General features: G+C 43.2%; 1 protein-coding gene across 5 annotated transcripts; it reads right to left on the minus strand.

Moving 5' to 3' along the window:
- Nucleotides 1-2,559: 2,559 nt before the first annotated feature.
- On the minus strand, nt 2,560-27,177 carry LOC123993428 (palmitoyltransferase ZDHHC5-B-like). 5 transcript variants are annotated; one of them, XR_006831448.1, is made up of 13 exons: nt 26,873-27,177; nt 13,389-13,552; nt 12,124-12,258; nt 11,918-12,039; nt 11,687-11,844; nt 9,848-10,020; nt 9,665-9,767; nt 9,492-9,583; nt 9,143-9,275; nt 8,947-9,055; nt 8,756-8,862; nt 4,385-5,448; nt 2,560-4,091 (listed from the first exon to the last, which is right to left on the minus strand). XR_006831448.1 is itself a non-coding variant. In XM_046295560.1 (13 exons), the coding sequence occupies exons 1-13, from the start codon at nt 26,882-26,884 to the stop codon at nt 3,986-3,988; spliced, it is 2,355 nt and encodes a 784-aa protein (XP_046151516.1). In that variant the 5' UTR covers nt 26,885-27,175; the 3' UTR covers nt 2,560-3,985. The 5 variants fall into 5 exon arrangements, 4 of the variants coding, with proteins under 4 accessions (XP_046151516.1, XP_046151518.1, XP_046151519.1 ...); XM_046295560.1 differs by having other exon boundaries at nt 4,508-5,448; nt 26,873-27,175; XM_046295562.1 differs by having other exon boundaries at nt 4,508-5,448; nt 12,124-13,552; nt 26,887-27,172.
- Nucleotides 27,178-27,342: the final 165 nt, after the last annotated feature.

The raw sequence follows: 27,342 nt of genomic DNA on the forward strand, positions 1-27,342 counted from the left end.
TATTTGTGCAAAACAAATGAACACACCAACACATCTATTGTTTAGGAATATTTGACCACTAGCTATTCGATTATATATTTATAAATACACATTTTGAATGAACATTTATTCATTTAGTTAATTTGTTGTTATAATTAAACCAGCCTGTGGTTATTTGCTATTGGATTGGCAGAATGACACAACTACTAACACATTAGCCTACAGCTGGCCTGAACATAACCTTTTTTGAATGCACTTTAATTCTACAATGTCACACTTACCGATGGCGAGGTGAAGCCTGTGCCCAAAGCACTGCAGGCGGGTCCAGTTGTTCAAGCGCAATGCTTTTTTCATGTTGCTCCCGATGACAATGCCAAAGAGTCTTTGAGACCCTGGGCTATTACTTCACCCGTATGATGATCGGGGAAGTATGGAACTCTTACCCCGCTACACTTCTCTGGTGTGGTTACAATTTGTGAAAGGTTGTGATTGGTGGATAACCTCTGTGCACGTGTTGTCACGCAATTGGGATATGATTCGACATTGGGCTGACAGAGAAGACACAGTGAGATGCTGCATTTATGAAACATTACAACATTATAACAGAACCTCGATTCTTGTAATACAGGCATTTTCCATATCGAGCCAAAACAAACTCAAATATATAGAAAAAACTATATATCGCCCAGCCCTAGGTTGAAGTCAGGGCTCTATGCAGGCCAGTCAAGTTCTTCCACACTGATCTCGACAAACCATTCCTGTATGGAAGTCGCTTTGTTCACAGGGGCATTGCCACGCTGAAACAGGAAAGAAGCTTCCCCAAACTGTTGCCATAAAGGACAGAATCATCTAGAATGTCATTGTATGCTGTAGTGTTAAGATTTCCCTTCACTGGAACTAAGGGGCCTAGCCCGAACCATGAAAAACAGCCCCAGACCATTATTCCTCCTCCACCAAACTTTACAGTTGTCAGTATGCATTCAGGCAGGTAGCGTGCTCCTGGCATCCCCAAACCCAGGTTCGTCCGTCCGACTGCCGGATGGTGAAGCGTGATTTATCACTCCAGAGAACGCATTTCCACTGCTCCAGAGTCCAATTGTGCATGGTGAGCTTAGGCTTGTGTGCAGCTGCTTGGCCATAGAAACCCATTTATGTAGCTCCCAACGAAGTTCTTGTGCTGACATTGCTTCCAGAGGAAGTTTGGAACTCGGTAGTGAGTGGAGTGTTGCAACCGAGGACAGACGATTTTTACACGCTTCAGCACTCGCCAGTACCGTTCTGTGGACTTGTGTGGCCTACCACTTGGCGGCTGAGCCGTTGTTGCTCCTAGATGTTTCCACTTCACAATATCAGCACTTACAATTGACCGGGGCAGCTCTAGCAGGGCAGAAATTCAACAAACTGACTTGTTGGAAAGGAGGCATCCTATGACAGTGCCACATTAAAAGTCACTGAGCTCTTCAGTAAGGCCATTCTAGTACCAATGTTTGTCTACGGAGATTGCATGGTTGTGTGCTCGATTTTAAACACCGCTCAGCAACGGGTGTGGCTGAACTAGCTAAATACACACATTTGACTAGTTCATGGAAATATCGAACCTTCCCAATTATCGATGCCTTACGCCGCCATCTCACTCATTCATCCATAACAGTTTTACTGTGACTGCAGTGAGTTTGTTTTACTTTTACTTTCATGTTCTGATGCCTTTTGGGTCACATTTCACACCAAAGTATGGAGTCAAACTGACAGTTGGTATAATCGGTTCTGCCAAAAGTGAAATAAAACTTTTATCCTCCCAGACCCCTGCCATACTCTTGGCTGATTTTTGATTGAAGACAGACACGTTTTTCCATCAGGGCAACCTTTTAATCTGAGAAGACATCTTTAAAAAACACTTCATAAGGCCATTTTGGAACTGTCTTTTTCATATTCATCATTGAAGTAATTTGTGACACTCTTTCCATTCAGCACAGCTTACAACAATAGTATTCTAATTTACTCATGTATATTCACTTCTTCACCACCAAAGTAAGTCAGACTTTCTCCAGTCCTGTATGTCTGACTTTTTGTGCCATTATAATGCTTAACTATTGTCATCATACATATCAACCGGGTGTGCATTTGGCAAGGATATATTCTCTCTCACACACACACACACACACACATCTAAACGAGGGGGACGCACACACACTGACTGGCCATGCTGCTGTTTGATTGGTTGGTGGGATAGTCTACTTTGTGTGCTTCAGAACATAACATGTTATATTCAGCTAGCTTTGACATTCCAACTCTCATAATTTTGGATTAAACATAACACCACCTCTCACCCACCTGTGTTCCTGACCATACCTTCCTAAACGTATTTGTGGCCAAAATGTTAAATTGTACCATAAAGAGATTCAAAATAAAGAAAATCAAGAGGCCAGAATATCTACAAAACAAACTCAAATATAACATTCTTATCTGGCTGTAGTCATACGAAATACTGTAAAAAACAAAATGCTTAGTTTTACTACAAATGGTATCAAGGCAAAAAAACAATCAAAACAGTCCTCAATTTTAACCCCCCCCCCCCCCCCCCAAGACACATCATACATTTCTATTAACAATCAGACATTACTATAGAATATCTATAATTATACCATTATACCATCTATAAATAAACCACCCCCCAGAATTTGATTTCTTGGAATTGTCCAAGTACATTAGAATTTAAGGACAAGGCACTATGACAGCAATGTGGGCTCTGGGTTATAAATGACCCTTCTGAGAACAAATCTAGGATAATCTTAACATCCCCTAGTCCTAACCTTAACCATTAGGGCCAAAAAGCCCCATTGTCTAGGGGCAACTTCATCCAACTCCAGGACGTAGAGATCAGTTTACGCTCTTAACACAATTCCAAAGGTTTCCCTGTGTGCTCAAATAAATAAGCCCCTCCCACCCTAAATCCATTTGGCTAGACATCTTTATAAGGTTTTTCTAGCATTCGATTGACAGAAAACATTTAACATCAAAAGGACAATCATTTAAAACTACAAACAGAGAATTTGAATAATGTATCAATAAAAAACATTGTGTACATTCCACAAAGAGGCTTGTGCTGTATTTGTGATTCAGAATTTCTATTTTCTTTGTGGCTTTCAACATCCTCAGTGATGTCACTTCAGCTGTCCGTCAGAGAGGATCATCACATTGGATGAATATTCCATCAAGATCTATGACAGGCTGAAGCAGCCTTCAATCAAAACAAGCGACCAGTCTAACTCACTCACATTAACAGTTTGTCACAAAGCAAAATAAACTATATCTTCATCATCTGACCCAATAATTCTTAAAGATTTTTTTAGACATTTATATAAAACAATTAAATAAAGCTTTGGTTTTTTAGAAAACTAAAATGAAATTATAGTGGTTGAGGCATCATCACTGCAGACTAACTAATTAATGACTACTGTGTAGTGGGGATCCATTGTGATTGATCCATCCATATGATGGAGCAGGAAGTCTTGAACCACAGAGTGCCACGATTGGTCACCAGTCCATATGCGCCCTCTCAGGCACCATACTGATTGGTTAAAAAGCCTTCCTTCCAGGATGATATTTTATCGCATAAATTCTCCATGTGTTAATGTACCAAAACAAATCATATTTTTATACAAGTGTTATAGAGAGAGTTTAGTACCCAGCAGTCATAATAGCATTTATGTTATACAGTCTATGGCTCACAGAGAGGCCGAGGTAAGGTTGTCCCATTCCAACACTGATCAACATCCAATATGAAAGATTGGCAGATAAAGATGGCCAGTTGCACTATAAGGATAGGATGGTAATTGAAATACCAGTGAGCCAACACACTTCTATTCCACTATCCGACTCCATATTGACCATTGTGTGGGTGCATTTTAGTGAACATCCATCTTGAAGCTCCTCAGAGTAAGAAATTTGGAATCTGTCCAGTGGAACAATCTTCTTTCTATCATTGGCCGGGGCGGACGTCTGTCACTCAAACCGATATCTCATAGGTTGTGCCTCCGACGCCAGTCACCTTTTTCACCCCGCCCCCTGGTTTAGATGTACTGTGATTGGCCAAGCCTGGGCGAGATGTGGATCTGATTGGAAAGTCGGCGGGAAAAGGGGGGGGGGGGGTAAGGATGCAGATGGGATGACGGAGTGAGAGAGAAGAGGTGAGTAGATCCGAGTCAAAAATAGACTGTAATAACAAGACTTACGATAAGGTTACAAGAGTAGAAGGCTCATTGGGTGGAGGAAAAGGGCACAGAACAGACAGGAGTGAGAAGACAGTAGCAGTAGACACAATTCAAACAGATATACATCCCACTACAGTTACACCTGAGCATAGTTCTTATAGACATTAAAAACACACTCCAGCAGAAAAACTTACCGATACCAAGAGGAGAAAAAGACTCACACAGATCAGGGAGGAAGAGGGTTCACATAGATCAAATCAGGGAGGAAGAGGAGGAGTACGAAGAGTACCAGGCTTGTGGCTCAGATCTCTACTCACTGTGGAGCCTGGGTCACTCCGATTCCGCCCCCTCCCGACAAACCACCTCCTCCCATTGGCCGAGCCTTGTGCTGGAGCCCTGCCTCTCGGGTGTAGGAGAGAGACTGCTCCAGGGAGGGGCCTCGGGGCAGGGGGGACACAGGGGGGTCAGGGGAACAGGCACGGGGGGAGGACGGGGAGGGCTGTTCAGAGACGGGAGGAAGGGGGTGAGAGGAGGAGGCACGGAGGTGTGGGTGTCTGGTGTCCTGGTGGAGGAGGTGCGGTGTCTCGGGGTGAGCAGTGTGTGGGGGAGGAGTCGGCAGGGGCGGGCTGATGGCGCGAAGGTACGCCCTGTGGGGGGAGGAGAAAGAGGCAGAGCCCTGGAGCAGCTGGCCCTCTCTCTGCTGGGCCATCTGTGCAGAGAGGAAGGGCGAGGTGTACCCCTGCAGGGGCGCGTCCCCGACACCGGGGGCCGGCAAGGAGAAGGTCGTCGCCGGGGGAAACGCTGCGGGGGTGTGGGGCTTCTGGGGGGACAGCTCATGAGCAGCCGATTCAAACTCTGGGCTCTCGGACGGTGTCAGCAGGCTGTCGTAGGACAGGCTGCCATTCCGAGGTGTCTGATTGGCCAGGCTCTTGTAGCTGGTGTCGGTGGTGCCCTCTGATTGGAGCGTGCCCAGAGTATTGTGGTGCGTGTGGGCAGAGCGCATGCTGGAGGAGAGGGAGCCACCGGTGGACAACACAAGAGATGAGGGGTAGGAAGTGTACGACCGCCCCCCTAGGGAGTACCCGGAGATGCCCCCCGAGACGCCACCACCCGTCCCGCTGGTTCCCCCGGGGCCCTCGCCCCTTTCCCTTCCCCCCTTATGCACCCCCACACCTATTATCGACCCCCCATCAAGGGTGCTGGGCTGGCAACTCGACTGGAGGATGGAGGGAGAGTCCAGACTGTCCCCACGAATCATCTGGAGAGAGAGAGAGAGAGAGAGGAGAAAGAGGTGGTGAAGGTAATGATAGGAGAGAAGAGCAGTAAGCAACAGTGAAGGTAAAATGAAGAGCGTGAAGGAGGATGGGAACGTATGTTACAAAGGGATTACTTTGAGGAGACATTCCTCAACAGAAGACAACATAGAAATTTGTACAGATCACAGGTTCTACAGAGAGCCAGCAGGGGAGGATGAAGGTCTACTGGTGCATCACATTACCAAGAACACTCACCCTGGGGGGGGGTCACAAGCATACACCTTTTTACAGACATAAATGGACACACCACACACACACACACACAACACTAACTGAGACTTACTGATCAACTGATGGCCACTGAGTGATCAATTCAGAGTAAAAACAAAAAAAAGAAGGGGATGGAATTAAACACAAAGGAAAGAAGAAAGGCTCGAACCTCAGAGAGGTGTCTCTGCTAGTCCCACCTGGATGCCCTAGGCTTAATCCCACCTGGATGCCCTAGGCTTAATCCCACCTGGATGCCCTAGGCTTAATCCCACCTGGATGCCCTAGGCTTAATCCCACCTGGATGCCCTAGGCTTAATCCCACCTGGATGCCCTAGGCTTAATCCCACCTGGATGCCCTAGGCTTAATCCCACCTGGATGCCCTAGGCTTAATCCCACCTGGATGCCCTAGGCTTAATCCCACCTGGATGCCCTAGGCTTAATCCCACCTGGATGCCCTAGGCTTAATCCCACCTGGATGCCCTAGGCTTAATCCCACCCAGCCTTCTATAGCTGAGCTATCAACTGATTTGACCCTGTGTTTAGGAGAAGATTATAAACTAAAGGAGTAGAGCTACGTCATCTCAGGGAATGGATCTCACGATGTCGGTCATCTCAAATGTTAAAGGTCTGGACTGCGTAAGAAACGTGTCGGTGTGTATACACTCCTCTCCATATGCATTTGGACAGCGTAGCTAAATGGTTACATTTGGCTCTATACTCCATCCAGCATTATGGATTTGAGAATAAAATGGTTCATATGAGGCGACAGTACAGAACTTTTATTTGAGGGTGTAACTGACAGACTATGTCGTTGTTTTCTGTTCGAATTGTTTACGTGTTCACTATGCGGGGGAAATGACAAGCGGAACGACGTAGCTAATAACTGTTGGAACGGGAATTATTATTGTAGCAACACACCTTTGGAGGGAAGACAATCCCACACTGTGTTAGCTAGGTTTTTCATGTCTTCGGGTGTAGTTCGTAACGGTTGAAGCGTGTATGTTAGGATGGTAACGTTATAATAATTAAGGATGAAGCGTATGTTAGGATGGTAACGTTATAATAATTAAGGATGAAGCGTGTATGTTAGGATGGTAACGTTATAATAATTAAGGATGAAGCGTGTATGTTAGGATGGTAACGTTATAATAATTAAGGATGAAGCGTGTATGTTAGGATGGTAACGTTATAATAATTAAGGATGAAGCGTGTATGTTAGGATGGTAACGTTATAATAATTAAGGATGAAGCGTGTATGTTAGGATGGTAACGTTATAATAATTAAGGATGAAGCGTGTATGTTAGGATGGTAACGTTATAATAATTAAGGATTGTATGTTAGGATGAAGTTATAATAATTAAGGATGAAGTTTTTAGGATTTCGTTATAATAATTAATAAGCAGCCAATGAGGTATTTTAGGATGGTAACGTTATAATAATTAAGGATTAAACGCGTGTATGTTAGGATGGTAACGTTATAATAATTAAACATGAAGCGTTCATGTTAGGATGGTAACGTTATAATAATTAAGGATAAAGAGGTTCTAAGTATGTTAGGATGTAACGTTATAATAATTAAGGATGAAGTCCTGTTAGGATGGTATAATTATAATAATTAAGGATGAAGCGTGTATGTTAGGATGGTAACGTTATAATAATTAAGGATGAAGCGTGTATGTTAGGATGGTAACGTTATAATAATTAACGATGAATAATGTTAGGATGGTAAGTTAAATAATCAAGGATGAAGCGTTGTATGTTAGGATGGTAACGTTATAATAATTAAGGATGAAGCGCGTATGAGGATGCTACAGGATGGTAACGTTATAATTTAAGGATGAACGTGTATGTTAGGATGGTTTTACCATTTATGAAATTTAATGTAACGTTATAATAATTAACGATGAAGGTGTATGTTAGGATGGACGTTATAATAATTAAGGATAGTGTATGTTAGGATGGTAGTTATAATAATTAAGGATGAAGCGTGTATGTTAGGATGGTAACGTTATAATAATTAAGGATGAAGCGTGTATGTTAGGATGGTAACGTTATAATAATTAAGGATGAAGTGTGTATAAGAAGCGTGAAGTTTTGGATTTCCTCCCTTCTGTAATAAGCAGCCAATGAGGTATTTTTCCTTTATTCATGCGTTTAATCTGATACTGTTATATATCCGGCTAAACACTTCAGAGTTATATCAAGCTAATAAGTCACTCGTAAGATAAGGAGGTTCTATGAGTGTGTTCAACTGTATTTTCATTTACTTTATAGTCCTCACGGAAGGTGATAATTCTGACTAAAACTACAGAATAAAGCCGCCAGTTAAAATCAAGGAACGGTTGTGCTCGTGGTTGCCGGAGGGAGCTACAGAGGGTATTTTCATACATGTCCATTTTTTACCATTTAGAAATTAATGTACTTCATATCATTTGAAGGTGTCATAAGTAGTTGGACAAAACTCACTTATAGTGTATTAAAGTAGTCTAAAGTATATTTGGCCCATATTCCTTGGACACTGACTTCATCAAGCGTGTGACGCTACAAACTTGTTGGATGCATTTACAGCTTGTTTTGGTTGTGTTTCAGAGTATGTTTTGTCCAATAGCAAGTGAATTGGCAATAAAGTGCTTTAATTTCTAAACGGTAAAACAGTCATTATTAAAATATAAATTGATTTTGTATTATATTAAGTATAGAGCCAAACTAAACATTTTAGCTTCAGCGTCCAAATACATACAGAGTAGGGCCAGGATCGCGATACTCGTTAGTATCGTGGCAAGGAAACAAAACAAAGCGGATTTAACCCCTTTAGAAAAACAGCCCTAATGTTGGAAACAAACATCATTATGTTGTAAACCAGAGTCACATGTATTTATTTTCCAAACTATAGCACACAATATTTTACATCCAGCAGGTTTTTAAAGGACCAAAGAGTGGTCTGCTTCGTGTTTTAATTTTTGCCATGGAAAATATATTGTGACAGTGGTATGTATCATCACAGCCCTAATATGGAGGGGAATGCATGCGTGCGTACCTTGTTTGGGTGTGTTAGAGCTGTGTGGTTCATCTGTGGGCTGCTATACGCCGGCCGGTACTTGTACATAGATGGAGTGGGCGGACCATCAGACAGCAAGCTGCTCTCTGATTGGAGGAAAAAAACAACAGTGTTTAAAATCTACACAACGCCGTGGGATACGGGAGTGCTTGTGTGTGTTCACTGCTCACCCTCGGTGTCAGCGCGGGGCAGACCAGGGTAGCGGAGCTCCGGTTTGGGAGGAGGTGGAGGCTCTGCATCAGCTGACTGGCTCTCCATCTGCTCTAAACTGCTCTTAGACTGACAGGGACAGGAAGGAACAAGACTGTTCATACACACGAGAGACGGCTAAGAGTTTATTTTGTGTGTGTGTGCGTGTGTGTGTACCCTAGTGCTGTGGCAGTCGTTCTGGATGCCATTGTCCAGGACTTTGGCTTCTAGCTGGGCCTCGGAGAGAGGAGGGCGGAGGAAGGGAGGCTGCACCTCCGCTGTCTGTTTGCCCCGCCACCTCCCCACATACCTGACAGAGACAGCAACACACACACATGAATGACTTCCCTGAAACATACACCAACTTCATACTACATTACACAGTAGAAATATTATTATATAGATATTTAGTTAACCACCATAACAGTGAGGCTATACTGAGTTCCTTACCCCTGAGGGTCTTGTTCAACCATAAGCTGCAACAGCAGAGGAAATGAGGAGGCATGAAGGAGAGACGGTCGCTAACCTGGGAGCCTGAGCGCTACAGAGCACGTGTGAGATGTTCCTCAGACAGCCATTGGTGAAAGGGTTAACGCCGCCCCTAAACTTCCCTGTGACCTAGAGAGAGAGAGGTCTATTTTTAGATCATGTCAGCCCTTTCAGAGGAAAACACACCAAGACCCACACAGACAGCTGTACCTGCTCGTTAGTGGTCCTACCCCGAGCTACCAGTACCATGTGGAAACCAGTAAGACCTGCTACTGGGATGAAGAAGAGGCCAGCAACACACATTGTAGCCATACTGGGAACACACAGTTAAGGACACAAACACAACAACTAGCGTGTGTGTGTGTGTGTGTGTGTATGTGTCAATAAGGATACGTGACAGCGGAGTGAACCCTGTCCAGCTGGTGCTGGTGGTGGAGGACGTAGAGCAGGCCGAAGCCGAACACACCCATGATGTGGATCGTCAGGGACAACAGGAACAGGAAAAAGTGACGGTAGTTCCTGCGCCCGATACAGTTGTTGACCCATGGGCAGTGGTGGTCAAAGTCCTGCCAGGTCACACACAGGTCAAAACAGTCACAAAAGGGTCAATAGAGGAAAAAAAACAAAATTATAATCAAATAACTGATGTTTCTCTGATATTTCTACTGTTGCCACGGACAACATGTTATAACACAGTTGTCACCCGTTATACCACCTGTAGTGTGAGCTAGGTGGCAGTCTGTAGAAGTACAGGTCTGTGTGTTTACCTCCACACAGTTGTCACACACAGAGCAGTGTGAACAGCGGGCCGGTCTGTAGAAGTACAGGCCTGTGTGTGTGTTTACCTCCACACAGTTGTCACACACAGAGCAGTGTAAACAGCGGGGCGGTCTGTAGAAGTACAGGCCTGTGTGTGTGTTTACCTCCACACAGTTGTCACACACAGAGCAGTGTAAACAGCGGGGCGGTCTGTAGAAGTACAGGCCTGTGTGTGTGTTTACCTCCACACAGTTGTCACACACAGAGCAGTGTAAACAGCGGGGCGGTCTGTAGAAGTACAGGTCTGTGTGTATGTGTTTACCTCCACACAGTTGTCACACACAGAGCAATGTGAACAGCGGGGCGGTCTGTAGAAGTACAGGTCTGTGTGTGTGTGTGTGTTTTTACCTCCACACAGTTGTCACACACAGAGCAATGTGAACAGCGGGGCGGTCTGTAGAAGTACAGGTCTGTGTGTGTGTGTGTGTGTGTGTTTACCTCCACACAGTTGTCACACACAGAGCAATGTGAACAGCGGGGCGGTCTGTAGAAGTACAGGTCTGTGTGTGTGTTTACCTCCACACAGTTGTCACACACAGAGCAGTGTGAACAGCGGGGCGGTCTGTAGAAGTACAGGTCTGTGTGTATGTGTTTACCTCCACACAGTTGTCACACACAGAGCAATGTGAACAGCGGGGCGGTCTGTAGAAGTACAGGTCTGTGTGTGTGTGTGTGTTTTACCTCCACACAGTTGTCACACACAGAGCAATGTGAACAGCGGGGCGGTCTGTAGAAGTACAGGTCTGTGTGTGTGTGTGTGTGTGTTTACCTCCACACAGTTGTCACACACAGAACAATGTGAACAGCGGGGCGGTCTGTAGAAGTACAGGTCTGTGTGTGTGTGTGTGTTTACCTCCACACAGTTGTCACACACAGAGCAATGTGAACAGCGGGGCGGTCTGTAGAAGTACAGGTCTGTGTGTGTGTTTACCTCCACACAGTTGTCACACACAGAGCAGTGTGAACAGCGGGGCGGTCTGTAGAAGTACAGGTCTGTGTGTATGTGTGTATTTACCTCCACACAGTTGTCACACACAGAGCAATGTGAACAGCGGGGCGGTCTGTAGAAGTACAGGTCTGTGTGTATGTGTGTATTTACCTCCACACAGTTGTCACACACAGAGCAATGTGAACAGCGGGGCGGTCTGTAGAAGTACAGGTCTGTGTGTGTGTGTGTGTGTGTGTGTGTGTGTGTGTGTGTTTACCTCCACACAGTTGTCACACACAGAGCAGTGTGAACAGCGGGGCGGTCTGTAGAAGTACAGGTCTGTGTGTATGTGTGTATTTACCTCCACACAGTTGTCACACACAGAGCAATGTGAACAGCGGGGCGGTCTGTAGAAGTACAGGTCTGTGTGTGTGTGTGTGTGTGTGTGTGTGTGTGTGTGTGTGTGTGTGTGTGTGTGTGTTTACCTCCACACAGTTGTCACACACAGAGCAGTGTGAACAGCGGGGCGGTCTGTAGAAGCGGCAGCTGGAACACCACTTCATCCGGACCTGAATGCCCTTGATATCCACTGTCTTATAGAGCGGAGCGCGGAAATCATCCTCTTTATCCTCATCCTCTTCCGCTGTGAACACACACGCACAAACCTTACACACTTTCTTCACACCCAAGTCATTTATCTTCAACACTCTCCTTACCTCTGGGAAAGACCCCTGGGTCCATAAACGTGGCCATGCAGAAGTTGGCGAGGGTGAAGAGGAAGACCACAGCGTTATAGATGGGAACGACGGAGGAGACATGCTCTGACAACCACGGACACCTGGAGGGAAAGAGAGATACAGAGATATAACATGGAATCTAATATGTGTGTGTGTGTGTGTGTGCGTGCGCGCGTCTTACTCACGTGAAGCAGAAGAAGAGTGTGGTGGAGGTGACCAGAAAGGTGGTTGCCGCGGAGACGGGTACATAGCGGCTGGGGTGGAACCGACGGGGAGAAGAAGAGGCGGGGCCACCCACTTCTCCCCCTAGCCCCCCACTACTAAACCCCGGCATCAGAGGGAGAGAGAAAGAGAGAGGTAGAAGGCGTATATCTAAAGAGAAGGGTGGTGGACGGGTCAGAGAGAACACCTCGGTGTCCGTATGGGATAAGGGAGCATGATGGTAGAAGGGAAGGATCTTAGGGACCAGCACTTGTAATATTACACAAAGCAGTCATTTGGGAGAAACATCTTAGAGAAAGCTAGCCAGATATTTGCACTTCAGCCAATAAAACCACTTAAAAACTAAAATAATGATTTTATAGTAAAGTCTACACCTTTGTTTACATGTGTGTAGAACTTTACAGGTACATATTAGACTATATAACTTTTACACATCTTAAAAACGTTACAAAAATAATTGCGACTCTTAGAAATATTTTTATATGGCTTCATGTAACCTTATTTGGTTCAACAATATAAATAAATCAACTAAATCTCTCCTGTGTAGCGCAACACCCACCCACAAGGACATACACAACGAACTGCTTGAACAACCACTTTCTGACCTGGTGAGACAACAAACCAACCCTCCACAGGCATTGAACACTAACTTGCTATAACGCCTCAGCTATTACTCAGTGCTTGAGTGTTAACAGTTGTCCATTTACAAATTCTGGTAAGGGAAATGTGGGGCAGAAATGAGGAGGTAGTAACAGGACATCCTATGAAACGGCAGAACAGGGTTCTCTAGCAGAGCAGTGACCATCGACTGAACTCTGGTCTTAGAAAAGGTGTATCTAGGCACTGAAATGTGTGTTTGTGAGATAGCGAAAAGTGCGACAGAATGCTTGCAAAGGGGAGAGTTCAAGGCTCTATATCCTGCGGAGGCAGCAGCGGTTGAGACAAACAAAAATCTCAACTTTAAGCCAGTCTTAAAGCTGCCCAGCAAAAATCCACTTGCAGCTTTTTCAAACATTAAAACCTGTACACAAAAGCTATTTAAAATGTTGTATCCACTATTTCAGTACTCCGTCAATATGAAAGAATGGTGAGATCAGTCTTGTTGGGTCAACTGGACCAATTAGCTGTTTATCTAGCGGTTTTGTTCAGTCTGTGACAATGCAGGTCAAATCAATTCATCCCAAACAGAGCCTAAATCTGTGTCGCCATGGTTTCGCCGTAAACATGCCTCTTTTCCAATGATCCCTTTGAAATAGAGCCCCGCAGAAAGAAGAATAAGCCACTCAGACAACTGCAGGTCCTCTTCTTTCTCGCCCTCTTTATTTCTTCGCACACACTCAAGTGTTCTGTCACACACCGTCGTTGTCTATTAGGCCAATCGGAGGACACCTCCTGAAACAGAAAGAAATGGAGAGCATGTTACACAACTACTAGATTACATCAATAACATTAACCAACACCACAAGCTTCAAGCATTAGTAATTACACACACACACAAACCTCACACCATCACTAACACAAATGCAGCCATGAAAAACATAGTAGTGGTGCAAGGTATGACAATAATTCTTTACATACTGTAGCTAGTTGTTGCAAGCCAGAGCAGAATTGTGCATGTCTCGGGAGTGGCAGGTTGTGTGTTGAAACCTGACCATTTCGTCAACTCTACTCCATTTTCATTTTACAACACTGACTAACCAGAAAAAGGGTGTGTCTAAAAGCATCTTTCTTCCTTACACACAAACACAACGTTTCTCTCACACACACACACACACACACACACACACACACACACACACACACACACACACACACACACACACACACACACACACACACACACACACACACACACACACACACACACACACACACACACACACACACACACACACACACACACACACACGTATTCATAACAGAACCTCCTATCCACACAGATCTCATGTAACACCTGAGGGAAAAGTCCTGTTCCATTAGAACACTGAAAACAGATCTTAGGTAATAGAGAGCAATAGTAATGGCGTGTTTTTGTAGGCCCTAACGGAGGCTAACTCTGCCATGGCTTGTTGGCCAAAGCCTACAAAGCCTGGTAAACACAGGCTTAGGAGAACTTATACATTTTGTTCTGAGAATCTTCATCAGCTAACATTACTTTTTGCTAATTTTGATGCATAAGCACATAAAGGCTTCATAATTCATACATGTCATGTTAACTGTCTGATATTATCTCATAGAACAAAATGAACACAACCATAAGGTTTCATTTCCTTTTTTCTAGGACTACAAACTGGTGCATTTTATGGTATAATGATCAAACTCGGTAAACTAATACTATAGTAGATAGCTTAAGGAACATTGAAGATTGGAGGCAGTCTGGGGAGCCTGTCAGTCAACCAGGGTGGCCATTTTAAAGAAATGGCTGCCAGTCAGACCCCATTTAATCAACTAGTTGATTGTTCGGTCGATAGGCTGTTGGTCAAGCAGTAGCAACAATTTATTTTTGAATTTCATGGTGTACAAGACACCAGTCTGATTGGCGCCTGTCCGAGTGGACTGATCCATTGTGGAGGCCGTGGGGATGGCACAGTCCATCACTAAGACATGTGCTACTGAAATTGTATATGGTTATATTACGTAAAAACAATAAAAATTATATTTTATAACTAATGCACCTTCTCCCGCATTGGATAGCGGTCATTCTGAACGAATCAGAGCGCTGTTGAATTGGCACCTAGTCCATGTTGCTATGTGCATAATAGCAACGTTATCCAGCATATTGGTGTTGAGAACAATGCGGCGGAGGCAGCAGCTGAGTTAGGAGAAGAGAAAACAGCTCTTAATTGTCTTAGCATAGTGAGGAGAGAGGAAACACCAACTTAATTAGGTCTATAATCAATAGCCGAACTGTTTATATATCCTGGCTTTATAAAACTTTAAGCATCAGCAACCACATGTCGGATAAACAATTATACAAATGTGGCTGTTTTTCCATCTTTTCTATGTTGTAAAGTCTTTACACTTTTGATGTTGTTTGTGAGAGCAAAATTGAAAGATTGTTTTAATACTTTTATTGCATCAAATGGTTGTTTTATGCAACAGAAGAGAGTATTTAGTTAACTATTGTGTGTGTCTGTTCCACTGAGGATGGGCCTCTGGGAGATAAATATCCTCAGTCAGTATTACGATGTCTTTTCGGTGATAAAAACTAAAGAGCATTCCAGAGTATGAGTTAATGTTTCTGTTCTATACCGTACCAGGGAGAGATGGCTCCAGTTTGGAGTCGGAGGGACAGACACTGGTCTCTATAGAATCAAAACTGTTGACACAGCAGATACTGTCTGCTATGTATTAGTGCGCGATGAGACAAGGATATCCCTGCCGGCCAAACCCTCCATAACCCGGATAACGCTGGGCCAATTGTGCGCCGCCCCATGGGCCTCCCGGTCGCGGCCGGCTGCGACAGAGCCTGGGCTCGAACCCAGAACCTCTGGTGGCACCTGGGAGGCCCTACATACGTACGTTTTGAGTTGGTATCTTTAATGGATAATTTGATAGAGATTAGATTTAAGCATTATTAAACTGTCTACAAAGTCTGGGCAATTGTGCTCTAGAAACTGATTGGAGTGTGTCCACTTTTGGTTAATTTACCCTGACGATGTTACTATAAAAAGCTTTTTGGATTCTCTCTGTCTGGGTACTACATTTGAAATAAAACTGCCCTAAAGGCCTGAAAATGTGTTTTCTTTTTTTCATCCCAGTATGAGAGGAGTTGCTGGATTTATTGAAAAAATTTTTCCATAAAGTTAGAGTGAATTAAGATGGAATCTCGACGTAATTTACAACGTCGTACAAAGCTTATGGTATCCATCAAAATAATTATCATTGCGTGATTAATGTGATGTAAAGTAATACTTGGCACGAGAAAACAATCTAGTTTTATTAGAAAGCGCAAGATGTGTTTAGTAGTCAATGAATGTAGATTTAACTCTGACTGCTAACCTATTCCTTTGGCATGTGAGAATATTTCCAGAGAAACGCTTGGACCTTTAATTAAGGCTATTTTCTGGGAATTGTGTCGTTAGTATGTGTCGGATTTTACGACTACAGACAATTGTAAATTGGGTTATTTGCAGGGTTTCTTCATCATTTCAATAGCATTGGGTCTATGGTATTGACTAAAATCTGGGTTTCTGATTGGAATTCAACTATTGGCATGTTTTGCCTGGAAAGACACGGCCGCTAGTGTTTAAGATATAAACTGAACGTTTTAACAGCTTGCTTAGTTCAAATTGAAAGTCTAATTTATTCAACATAAATAGCGAGGCAATTTCGATGAAACACGCTGTCTGTTCTCTAAATGGTCTGCTGGAATAACATATTGAGAATGGAGTCGTATTTAAATAACTGAATCAAAGAAGAGACAGTTAGGTAATTGCAATAGAGTTGTGCCCACCAAAATGTGTTTTTTATTCTTATGGATTGACTGATTTATTTTATAAATTTGGCGCATTACATGTTATTTTTAAGCCGAAAGAGAAGTTGTAAAGTTTGTTTTTAATCTTACGATAGAGGTAAACGCCGAACGTTATGGATTATATTTTTTCCCTACTGGTAAGAATTGGAGTGTTAAGGGATTCAGGTCTGAATAGTTGAATCGGAAACATTTTGTGATAGTTTCTGAATATTGTTGCTTTGTTTTATTGTTTAGGGAACACCAGTGAATTTGAGCAGGAAGTTAATGTATTCTAAAATTATAATCTGTTTCTATTACGTGGTACAATGTCCTGTCATTAAAGTGGATTGCAGTTTGAGTTTGATTTGATGTTTACATGGACAGTGCACATGTAATCACAGTTGTGTGTGTCTAATGGCAGGGTAATCCAGACATGGGAAGCTCTCACAGAGAAAACAGATTGACTAAAGGTGATTTTCCTTATGGGAACTATACAGTCACCTCTCATGGTAGACCTTGTGGTTTGGGTTTTCTGTTTAACAAAAGTACTGAGTGTAGGGGGAGCCTGGTCATTTAGAATCTTGAATACAAGACATGCGTCAGTGTATTGCAAAATATTTTTCCAATTTAGGAGCTCATGCTTTCTGAGGATATAACAGTGATGATGGCTATTGGGTTTCCTATCAAGCACTTTGAGAGCCTGTTTTCAGACAGACTGAATGGGTTTTAATGTTGCAAAGCAAACTTGGGCCCAACTAGTCAGGTAGTATAATAAGTGGGGGAGTATCAGATTTGAAGTACAGTTTTACTACCTCTGTCTTCAAACAATTCCGTATGTATTGGAAATTAACTAGGTTGAATTTGGTTATTTGAGTTACCTTTTTCATTTGCTTTTTTAAAATAGAGATTGGAATCAAGTATGATAACGTGGTACTTAAAATAGTCTACCACCTGGAGCTTTTCCCCTGACACAGACATCTGGCTCAGTGGCATCAGTTGTCCTCTTTGTGAGGAACATGCAGACTGTTTTTGTTTTTGTTTTACATTGAGATGCAAACATGAGTCCCTGAGCCACTTTGTCACCTGGACCATTACAGTAGTGAATTCTTGTGAAGCTTGTTGTTTGCTCTTTGCATGCACATATATCACTGTATCATCTGCATACATTGGAACTTCAGACCCTGTACAGACAGAAGGTACATCATTAAAGCTGAACAGTATTGACCTTTGGGGCATGCCAACATCATAGCCAAGAGTGGGAAAAAGTTTGTTTTGACTATTATGCTGATGAGACAGCACCAACTTTTTAAAGGTTTTAGATTTGTTAAACAACAGGTTTATATTTTTCTAACTTTATGCAACAGGTTAAAATGATTAGATTACTGGAAAGGGGTTGTGGGTTTCTTTATTGGTTATTGTTTATTTTAGCTGTCAATTTCATTTACTGAAATACTGTATTATCTGATGTGTTTTGAGTAGGATTCTTTCTTCCGGGACTGAAGGAAGTCACCTACAGTATGTATGTTAAGGGAGACGTAGGAGAACACGTCTCTAACAAATTTTTATTAAATATCATGGATTCCTTACGCCGAGTTATTTACTACAGAGGGGGAAACAACTACATGTAGAGGGGTAACAGGAACAATCTAAGACGAAACAGCTATCACATCATTTGTTGGAAATTGGTCTAGTAACGATACCAGGATAATTATGTCTAAGGGTAGCGCATGTTAGATTAAGCACATAAACATTGAGGAAGTTTAAAACTAATGATTTGTGATTTGAGGGAGTACAGTGGACTTATCATTATTAATCAGGTTTTGTTTGTAGTTAACTTTTGGTTTGCTGAATCGGTGTAGAGTGAATGCTGACAAAATGTTTTGTGTTTTTTTCTGGGAAAATGTGGGTTTTATTGTCTCTCTTTGAAATGTTTCCTGGAGCTATAATCTTAGGAAGAGTGAGTGAGTTTAAGGCTGTAAAATACCAAATGATATAAGGCCTGGCCATTTTTTGTTTGTTTTTATCTTAAAGTTTGCAAATACCCACACACAAAACACTTGACTATTTGTTGGTGTTTTTAAAATATTATGTTTGATGTGTGTTCTATTTCCTTCGGTTTTCGTGAGTTTTCCATTTGTTTTAGTGCCAAGGTATCTTAAAGGCGCTCACACATGGAATTTTCAGAAGTTTTTCATTTTCTGAGTTTGAATTTATCACGTGAATTATTTTGATAAAAAGGAATGTACTGGAAACGTGTGAAACAACATGTATGAAATGTTTGACTGTTTTTCATTCATTTGTGTAATATAGTAAGAAACACTTATTTGAAGGGTTTGTATGACCTCGGTCATGACTGTCCATTGTGGTTTGATCACCCTCATCATTGGAAATCCATTTGGACAATGAATTTAAGGTCATTTGTAACACTGATTTAAAGGTATTTTGTAATATTGATAATTATGATGAAGTTTATAGTTCTTAGCCATATTTGTAATTTGGACCAATGTGAAGAAGGAGAGGGCGTTTCCTTTGACTAAGGGTAGGCTGCCTTAAGTTTATTTTCCTATGACCATATGGGCACAATTATTTTTTCTTTATGGAGTTCTTAACCTCTTCAGTCTACCCTCTACTTTTTCGAACATTCTGTAAAAAATCTCGCAACATTTCAGCGCCCTGCTACTCATGCCAGGAATATAGTATATGCATATGATTAGTATGTATGGATAGAAAACACTCAGACGTTTATAAAACTGGTTAAATCACGGCTGTGACTTTAACAGAACGTGCGTTTCATTGGAAAGTGCAGGAAAATATGATCACTGAAAGTGGAAAAATACATCCATCCGCCGCTTCAACCCATTGTTATGGGTGAAAGACATTAAATATGGCTGAGGTTGCAGTACCTACAGCTTCCACACAATGTCACCAGTCTTGTTATTTGCCTAGGATTTGTTTCTTGGTCAAACGAACAAGAGACAGCCCATTTCTTCCGGTCTCCGACCGGGTATTTTGGTTGAGAAATACACGGACAGTATTTCAAGACGGACCCCTATAGAAAACACTAAGTCTCGTGATTAATTTGATCGCTTATTAACGTTTACTAATACCTAAAGTTGCATTACAAACGTATTTCGAAGTGTTTTGTGAAAGTTTATCGTCGACTTTTTGAATTTTAAAAAATGACGTTACGTTATGAAACGCTATTTTTTTTCCATTTATCACACAGTATTCATAGATCGATATCTAGGCTATATATGGACCGATTTAATCGAAAAAAAGACCCAATAGTGATTATGGGACATCTAGGAGTGCCAACAAAGAAGATGGTCAAAGGTAATGAATGTTTTATATTTTATTTGTGCGGTTTGTGTAGCGCAGACTATGCTAATTATTTTGTTTACGTCCCCTGCGGGTCTTTTGGGGTGTTACATGCTATCAGATAATAGCTTCTCATGCTTTCGCCGAAAAGCATTTTAAAAATCTGACTTGTTGCCTGGATTCACAACGAGTGTAGCTTTAATTCAATACCCTGCATGTGTATTTTAATGAACGTTTGAGTTTTAACTAATACTATTAGCATTTAGCGTAGCGCATTTGCATTTCCAGAGCTCTAGATGGGACGCCTGCGTGCCAGGTAGGAGCAAGTGGTTTTAAGAGTAGTGATTTTAATTTGATTTGTTTTTTGTAAAAAAAAAAAAATATATATATATATATATTAAAAAATAATAATAATAAAAAATAAAAATAAAAATCGCCCAGTAGTGTTTATTTACACATTACTCATATGGGGAGTTGTGTCACAAATGGGGGAGGGAACAGTCCTCTGAGGTTTTGGATTGAAGTTTACACAGCTTGAGTGATGTGTAGGAGTGTATGAAGTGATGTGTGAAGGAGTGTATTGTTGCGTTGTTTGTTCTGTTCTATTCCCGATGGGTTCGAGGTTTAACTTCCTGATCCCGTGGCTCTGCGATAAGAGTTGACAGTGTGATGGGGAGTATAAGCCAAATTGAAAGAATAATGTGTTGTTATTCTCCTTGACATATGTTTAGAATTTTGTATTAAGAATAATTGGTCAAATTAATCATTTATCATATAGATTAATGAACTGAACTAAACTGTTGTTCTGATCCGTCCTCTCGAGGTTATCATGAAAAGTGACATCAGACGGTATCTTAATGCATGGAAGAGATAATCGGACCGAACAGTGTGTGTACCTCAAACCCCCCTCTAACTGGCTGAAGAAGAGCGACAAAGGCGTTCAATACGGCCCTGTCCGCGCCACTTCCACCGAGAGAAATGAGTCCAAGCCAGAAACCGGTGTACAGCATCCCATCTAAGCTATCAACTGCTTTTCTCTCATGACTTTTCTCAGGAGTGTGGGAGGAGTCCACGCGGAGTGGGCATGGGGAGAAATCTGTTCTAAACTTCTCTTATGTTTCTGGTAGACGAAAGGACAAGACATAAATGGGTGGTAAAGGTGAAAAGCGGCTCAGGTGAGACATTGAAATTGGGACATTATCATGGCCATCCACTGTAAAGCTATCTGAAGTCAACGAAAAGGACGCCAGAAGAATACATTTCACTTTAACCAGGAGTCACACTACCTGGATTTGTCTAACAAGCTATGCTAATTTTACTTTCTGGGATGGAAATAGTAATTTCCACCATACCATGCTGATCCATTAAGAGTGTGATGGATAACTAAAGCTTATTTTATTAAACTCCATTGTTGCATGCACTGCACTATGCATTACATATGTGCTTTACAATGTCTTTGAACATATAGCTTTGAATCTCAAACTGTATGCATTTTTTGTTTTTCTTCATGGGTTCGTGCAGGTGACTGTGTATCATAACCTATGCAGACAAATTGCGAGTGTGCTTAGAAAATATGTTGGAGGTTGAAATGGGAGACAGTGCTAAGTTTCTTGGAAGATGGCTGAGGCAGTGCTATAGCAGCTGGTCACATGCAGGAACCCATACAATATTACCGGTATCTTTCATACAAATCTTAACCTTGTGACCCATTCTATATATCTGTTGTTCATCATGTAGGTTAAAAAGGGGTGTATCTTGGCTATAAAATACCTTTGTACTTTTGTCTCGGGGCTCTCAACAAATCATCTAAGTGTGATTCGTCGACCAGCCATTGCAAAGCTCTCACTAATAAAGATTCAGTTTAAGTATAACTCTGACCTGTGTGATCGGTTTGTCTCTCATTTGATAATACAGAAATTAACCACCATGTGTTATTATTACTTAAAATTTATTTAGTGTTGTTTACACTCTTTACTCCAATACTTGTATAGGCTACTGTATCAATCAATCAATCATTCATCCGTACATGTCATCACACAGCATATGAGTCATTCATGTTTTGAAATGCAATCAAGCATGTTATAAAATAATGCGACCCTTGAATAATTAACACACCACACAATACCCCATAATAACGAAACAAAAACAGGTTTAGATTTATTTTGCAAATGTATTAAAAGTACAAAACAGAAATAAGTATTCAGACCCTTTGCTAGAAGACTCGAAATTGAGCTCATGTGCATCCAGTTTCCATTAATCATCCTTGAGCTGTTTCTATGACTTGACTGGAGTCCACCTGTGGTAAATTCAATTGATTGGACCTGATTTAGAAAGGCACACACCTGTCTATGTAAGGTCCCACAGTTGACAGTGCATGTCAGAACAAAAACCAAGCCATGAGGTGGAAGGAATTGTACATAGAGCTCCGAGACAAGATTGTGAAGCTACACAGATCTGGGGAAGGGTACAAAAAAAAAATGTCTGCAGCATTAAAGGTCCCCAAGAACAAAGAGGCCACTGTCATTCTTAAATGGAAGAAGTTTGGAACCACCAAGACTCTTCCTAGACCTGGCAGCCTGGCCAAACTGAGCAATCGGGTGAGAAGGGCCTTTGTCAGGGAGGTGACCAAGAACCCGATGGTCAGCCGAGCGGAAATGGAGGAAAACTCGCCTCCCTGCGGACCTGGCATCCTTTCGCTCCCTCCTCTCTACATTTTCCTCTTCCGTCTCTGCTGCTAAAGCCACTTTCTACCACTCTAAATTCCAAGCTTCTGCCTCTAACCCTAGGAAGCTCTTTGCCACCTTCTCCTCCCTCCTGAATCCTCCTCCCCCCCCCTCCTCCCTCTCTGCAGATGACTTCGTCAACCATTTTGAAAAGAAGGTCGACGACATCCGATCCTCGTTCGCTAAGTCAAACGACACCGCTGGTTCTGCTCACACTGCCCTACCCTGTGCTCTGACCTCTTTCTCCCCTCTCTCTCCAGATGAAATCTCGCGTCTTGTGACGGCCGGCCGCCCGCCCAACAACCTGCCCGCTTGACCCTATCCCCTCTCTTCTCCAGACCATTTCCGGAGACCTTCTCCCCTACCTCACCTCACTCATCAACTCATCCCTGACCGCTGGCTACGTCCCTTCCATCTTCATGAGAGCGAGAGTTGCACCCCTTCTGAAAAAACCTACACTCGATCCCTCCGATGTCAACAACTACAGACCAGTATCCCTTCTTTCTTTTCTCTCCAAAACTCTTGAACGTGCCGTCCTTGGCCAGCTCTCCCGCTATCTCTCTCTGAATGACCTTCTTGATCCAAATCAGTCAGGTTTCAAGACTAGTCATTCAACTGAGACTGCTCTCCTCTGTATCACGGAGGCGCTCCGCACTGCTAAAGCTAACTCTCTCTCCTCTGCTCTCATCCTTCTAGATCTATCGGCTGCCTTCGATACTGTGAACCATCAGATCCTCCTCTCCACCCTCTCAGAGTTGAGCATCTCCGGCGCGGCCCACGCTTGGATTGCGTCCTACCTGACAGGTCGCTCCTACCAGGTGGCGTGGCGAGAATCTGTCTCCTCACCACACGCTCTCACCACTGGTGTCCCCCAGGGCTCTGTTCTAGGCCCTCTCCTATTCTCGCTATACACCAAGTCACTTGGCTCTGTCATAACCTCACGTGGTCTCTCCTATCATTGCTATGCAGACGACACACAATTAATCTTCTCCTTTCCCCCTTCTGATGACCAGGTGGCGAATCGCATCTCTGCATGTCTGGCAGACATATCAGTGTGGATGATGGATCACCACCTCAAGCTGAACCTCGGCAAGACGGAGCTGCTCTTCCTCCCGGGGAAGGACTGCCCGTTCCATGATCTCGCCATCACGGTTGACAACTCCATTGTGTCCTCCTCCCAGAGCGCTAAGAACCTTGGCGTGATCCTGGACAACACCCTGTCGTTCTCAACTAACATAAAGGCGGTGACCCGTTCCTGTAGGTTCATGCTCTACAACATCCGCAGAGTACGACCCTGCCTCACACAGGAAGCGGCGCAGGTCCTAATCCAGGCACTTGTCATCTCCCGTCTGGATTACTGCAACTCGCTGTTGGCTGGGCTCCCTGCCTGTGCCATTAAACCCCTACAACTCATCCAGAACGCCGCAGCCCGTCTGGTGTTCAACCTTCCCAAGTTCTCTCACGTCACCCCGCTCCTCCGCTCTCTCCACTGGCTTCCAGTTGAAGCTCGCATCCGCTACAAGACCATGGTGCTTGCCTACGGAGCTGTGAGGGGAACGGCACCTCAGTACCTCCAGGCTCTGATCAGGCCCTACACCCCCCAATGGTGGAACAAACTCCCTCACGACGCCAGGACAGCGGAGTCAATCACCACCTTCCGGAGACACCTGAAACCCCACCTCTTTAAGGAATACCTAGGATAGGTTAAGTAATCCTTCTTAAGATTTAGATGCACTATTGTAAAGTGACTGTTACACTGGATGTCATAAGGTGAATGCACCAATTTGTAAGTCGCTCTGGATAAGAGCGTCTGCTAAATGACTTAAATGTAAATGTAATGTCACTCTGACAGAGCTCCAGAGTTACTCTGGAGATGTGAGAACCTTCCAGAAGGACAACCATCTCTGCAGCACTCCACTAGTCAGGTCTTTATGGTAGTGGCCAGATGGAAGCCACTCCTCAGTAAAAGACACTAAAGCCTGCTTGGAGTTCGCCAAGAATGTTAGGTGTCACATCTGGAGGAAGCCTGGCACCATCCCTACAGTGAAGCATGGTGGTGGCAGCATCATGCTGTGTGGATGTTTTTCAGTGGCAGGGACTGGGCGATTAGTCAGGATCGAGGAAAAGATGAAAGGAGCAAAGTACAGAGATCCTTGATGAAAACCTGCTCAGGACCTCAGACTGGAGGCAAATGTTCACCTTCCAACAGGACTACGACCCTAAGCACACAGCCAAGATGGTGCAGGAGTGGCTTCGGGACAAGTCTCCATGTCCTTGAGTGGCCCAGCCAGAGTTCAGACTTGAACCCAATCGAACATCTCTGGAGAGACCTGAAAAAGCTGTGCAGCAACGCTCCCCATCCAACCTGAGAGCTTGAGGGCCTGCAGAGAAGAATGGGAGAAACTCCCCAAATACAGGTGTGCCAAGCTTGTAGCATCATACCCTCAAGGCTGTAATTGCTGCCAAAGGTGATTTATTCCGAGTCACTATTTCTATTATCCTTAACTCTGCATTGTTGGAAAAGGACCCGTAAGTAAGCATTTCACTGTTCGTAAACAAAATGTGTAGACTAAGCATGTGACAAATAAAACACATTTGATTGGCTTGACGTGTTGCGAGGCATCACTGATTTACAGGGTTCCGACCCCTCTTTAGCTCAATTCTGCCATAATATATGCCATTTAGCAGACGCTTTTATCCAAAGCGACTCACAGTCATGTGATTTACAGGGTGGTCCGGGATCGAACCCACTACCCTGGCGTTACAAGCGCCATGCTCTACCAACTGAGCTACAGAAGGACCAGCCACGAAAGCTGGTTTGCAACAAGGCTAGGCTGTATGCACCAATTAATTATGGAGATATGGCCAAGTTGAATCTAGTCCAATATGGCCACATGCAGCTGGTTGGCAGCCATAATATAAATGGCAGTCAGGGATGTAATGGACAAAATCAGTGATGCACTATAGCCAAAAGTACTTCTTTTGACATGCCCTAGCAGTGTGTGAAATCAAAGTCAACCATTTTTTCCCCACGTAGTCGCTGTCCGTGATTCAACCCCCAATCACGGCCGGATGTGATGCAGCCTAGATTCGAACCAGGTACTGCAGTGATCCCTCTTGCACACTCAGGAGCCCTTATGGTCAGAAATATTGTCTATATGATTTGTGTAGTTTATTTAGTAGGTAGATATCATTACAAACAATATCAAAATGACTAATGTTAACACCCTTTTCTTCTAACAGAAAATCCAAATGACAGCAGCCATTTAATTAAAATGGCCACCCTGGTTGAATGATAGGCTTCCCAGACTGCCTCCAACCTTTAAAAGGTTCCTTAAGGTATTTAGTATTTGTGTACCAAGTTCACTAATTGTATCAAATGCACGATTGAGTACATATTGTTCTTATGCGCTGGACTATATAATGGAACCTGAGCACCACAATCTTCAACAACCCAGCTAGTTGGCGAAAAACTCTTCACCCCCTATGACAGAGGTGCAAAGGTACATACCGATACAATCAACACCTGACATAGAAAATATTATATAAGATTTTGTAAGTGAACACCGCCCATATTAGCACCAGAACAGCCCTACCTTCTCTACACACTATCTGTGAAAGGCTGCTGGAGGTTGATGAACGAGGGTATGTGCCCCACTCAATTAGCAGACGACTAATAATCTTTGTAACACCCAGTAAATCTCCCCTTCTTCAATGGCTGTTAATCCTGAAATCTCCCCGTTCAGAGTACCCTGACTCTACTCCAGTCAGTGTCAGGCCATTGTCACGTTAGCTAGCAAGCCATCTTTTTCAGCATTGCCGTACACCTGACCATAATCAAATTTCCAAACATACTGACTGTGAGTGACGTCGAGTCTGACAGACAGCACCTCTCTTCTATCAAGTCTGTTCGATTACATGTTCCATCAATGTTAAACACAGTTAGATAACGTTGGACTCAGCCGTGTATGCTAGGTAACTAGCTATCAAGATATTGTACTTGTCCAAACCTGCAAATGTAACAAAATGACAAGAGGCTAATTTAACGTATTGAGCGCCGTTGTGAAACTGCAAGAAATCCAATGCATTAACGTTAGCTAGCTAGCTAACTTAAACCAAGGCAGGGTAAGTTTGTTTGATCACCGCTTGAGACAGTACAACTATAAACTGTCAGTTAAATTATCTACTTAGATATAATTGGAAGAAGCAATTCACCAAATAAGCCATACCTGACGTCCAGGGCTGATGTTTTCAAGTACTTAAGAGTGCGTTTCGGTCCCGCGGCTAGTTGGCTAATTGCTAGGCCAATGTTGGAATCCCGGAACTGCCCTCGCTCCATTAATTTGGGACATTTGTCCAATCAGTGATTGAGATTAGCGTCATTCCCGGTGAGTCTGCGCTCCTTGTTCTATCTGTGGAGTCGGTGTGGCCTTGGGCGGGGATTACAGACATATTTTGAAAGCTTTCAACATGCCAGAGGTCGCTCGGGACAGTGGTCCCGTTATCTAAAGCAGGTTACAGCTTTGCAACAGAGGCACATCTACAATAGTCTGTCTGAGTACCAGGCTGTATAGCTATCATTCCACTCCTGTCATTTGCGAGAGACTGGCCTTTCAACGTTTAATATCTAGCTATGCATCCTGATTTCCAACGGATTTGCTCATTGGTTGTTGGAAATAACATTA

The sequence above is a fragment of the Oncorhynchus gorbuscha genome, linkage group LG13 (genome assembly GCF_021184085.1).
Source record: "Oncorhynchus gorbuscha isolate QuinsamMale2020 ecotype Even-year linkage group LG13, OgorEven_v1.0, whole genome shotgun sequence".
Lineage (NCBI taxonomy): Eukaryota > Metazoa > Chordata > Actinopteri > Salmoniformes > Salmonidae > Oncorhynchus > Oncorhynchus gorbuscha.

Bases quoted from the DNA above. Each gene is read 5' to 3' on its own strand.
- LOC123993428 (XM_046295560.1), bottom strand. The intron at 12,040-12,123 runs GTGAGTAAGACG...CTTTCCCTCCAG, and splicing joins ACACTCTTCTTCTGCTTCAC to GTGTCCGTGGTTGTCAGAGC. The intron at 11,845-11,917 runs GTAAGGAGAGTG...GTGTGTTCACAG, and splicing joins CCCAGGGGTCTTTCCCAGAG to CGGAAGAGGATGAGGATAAA.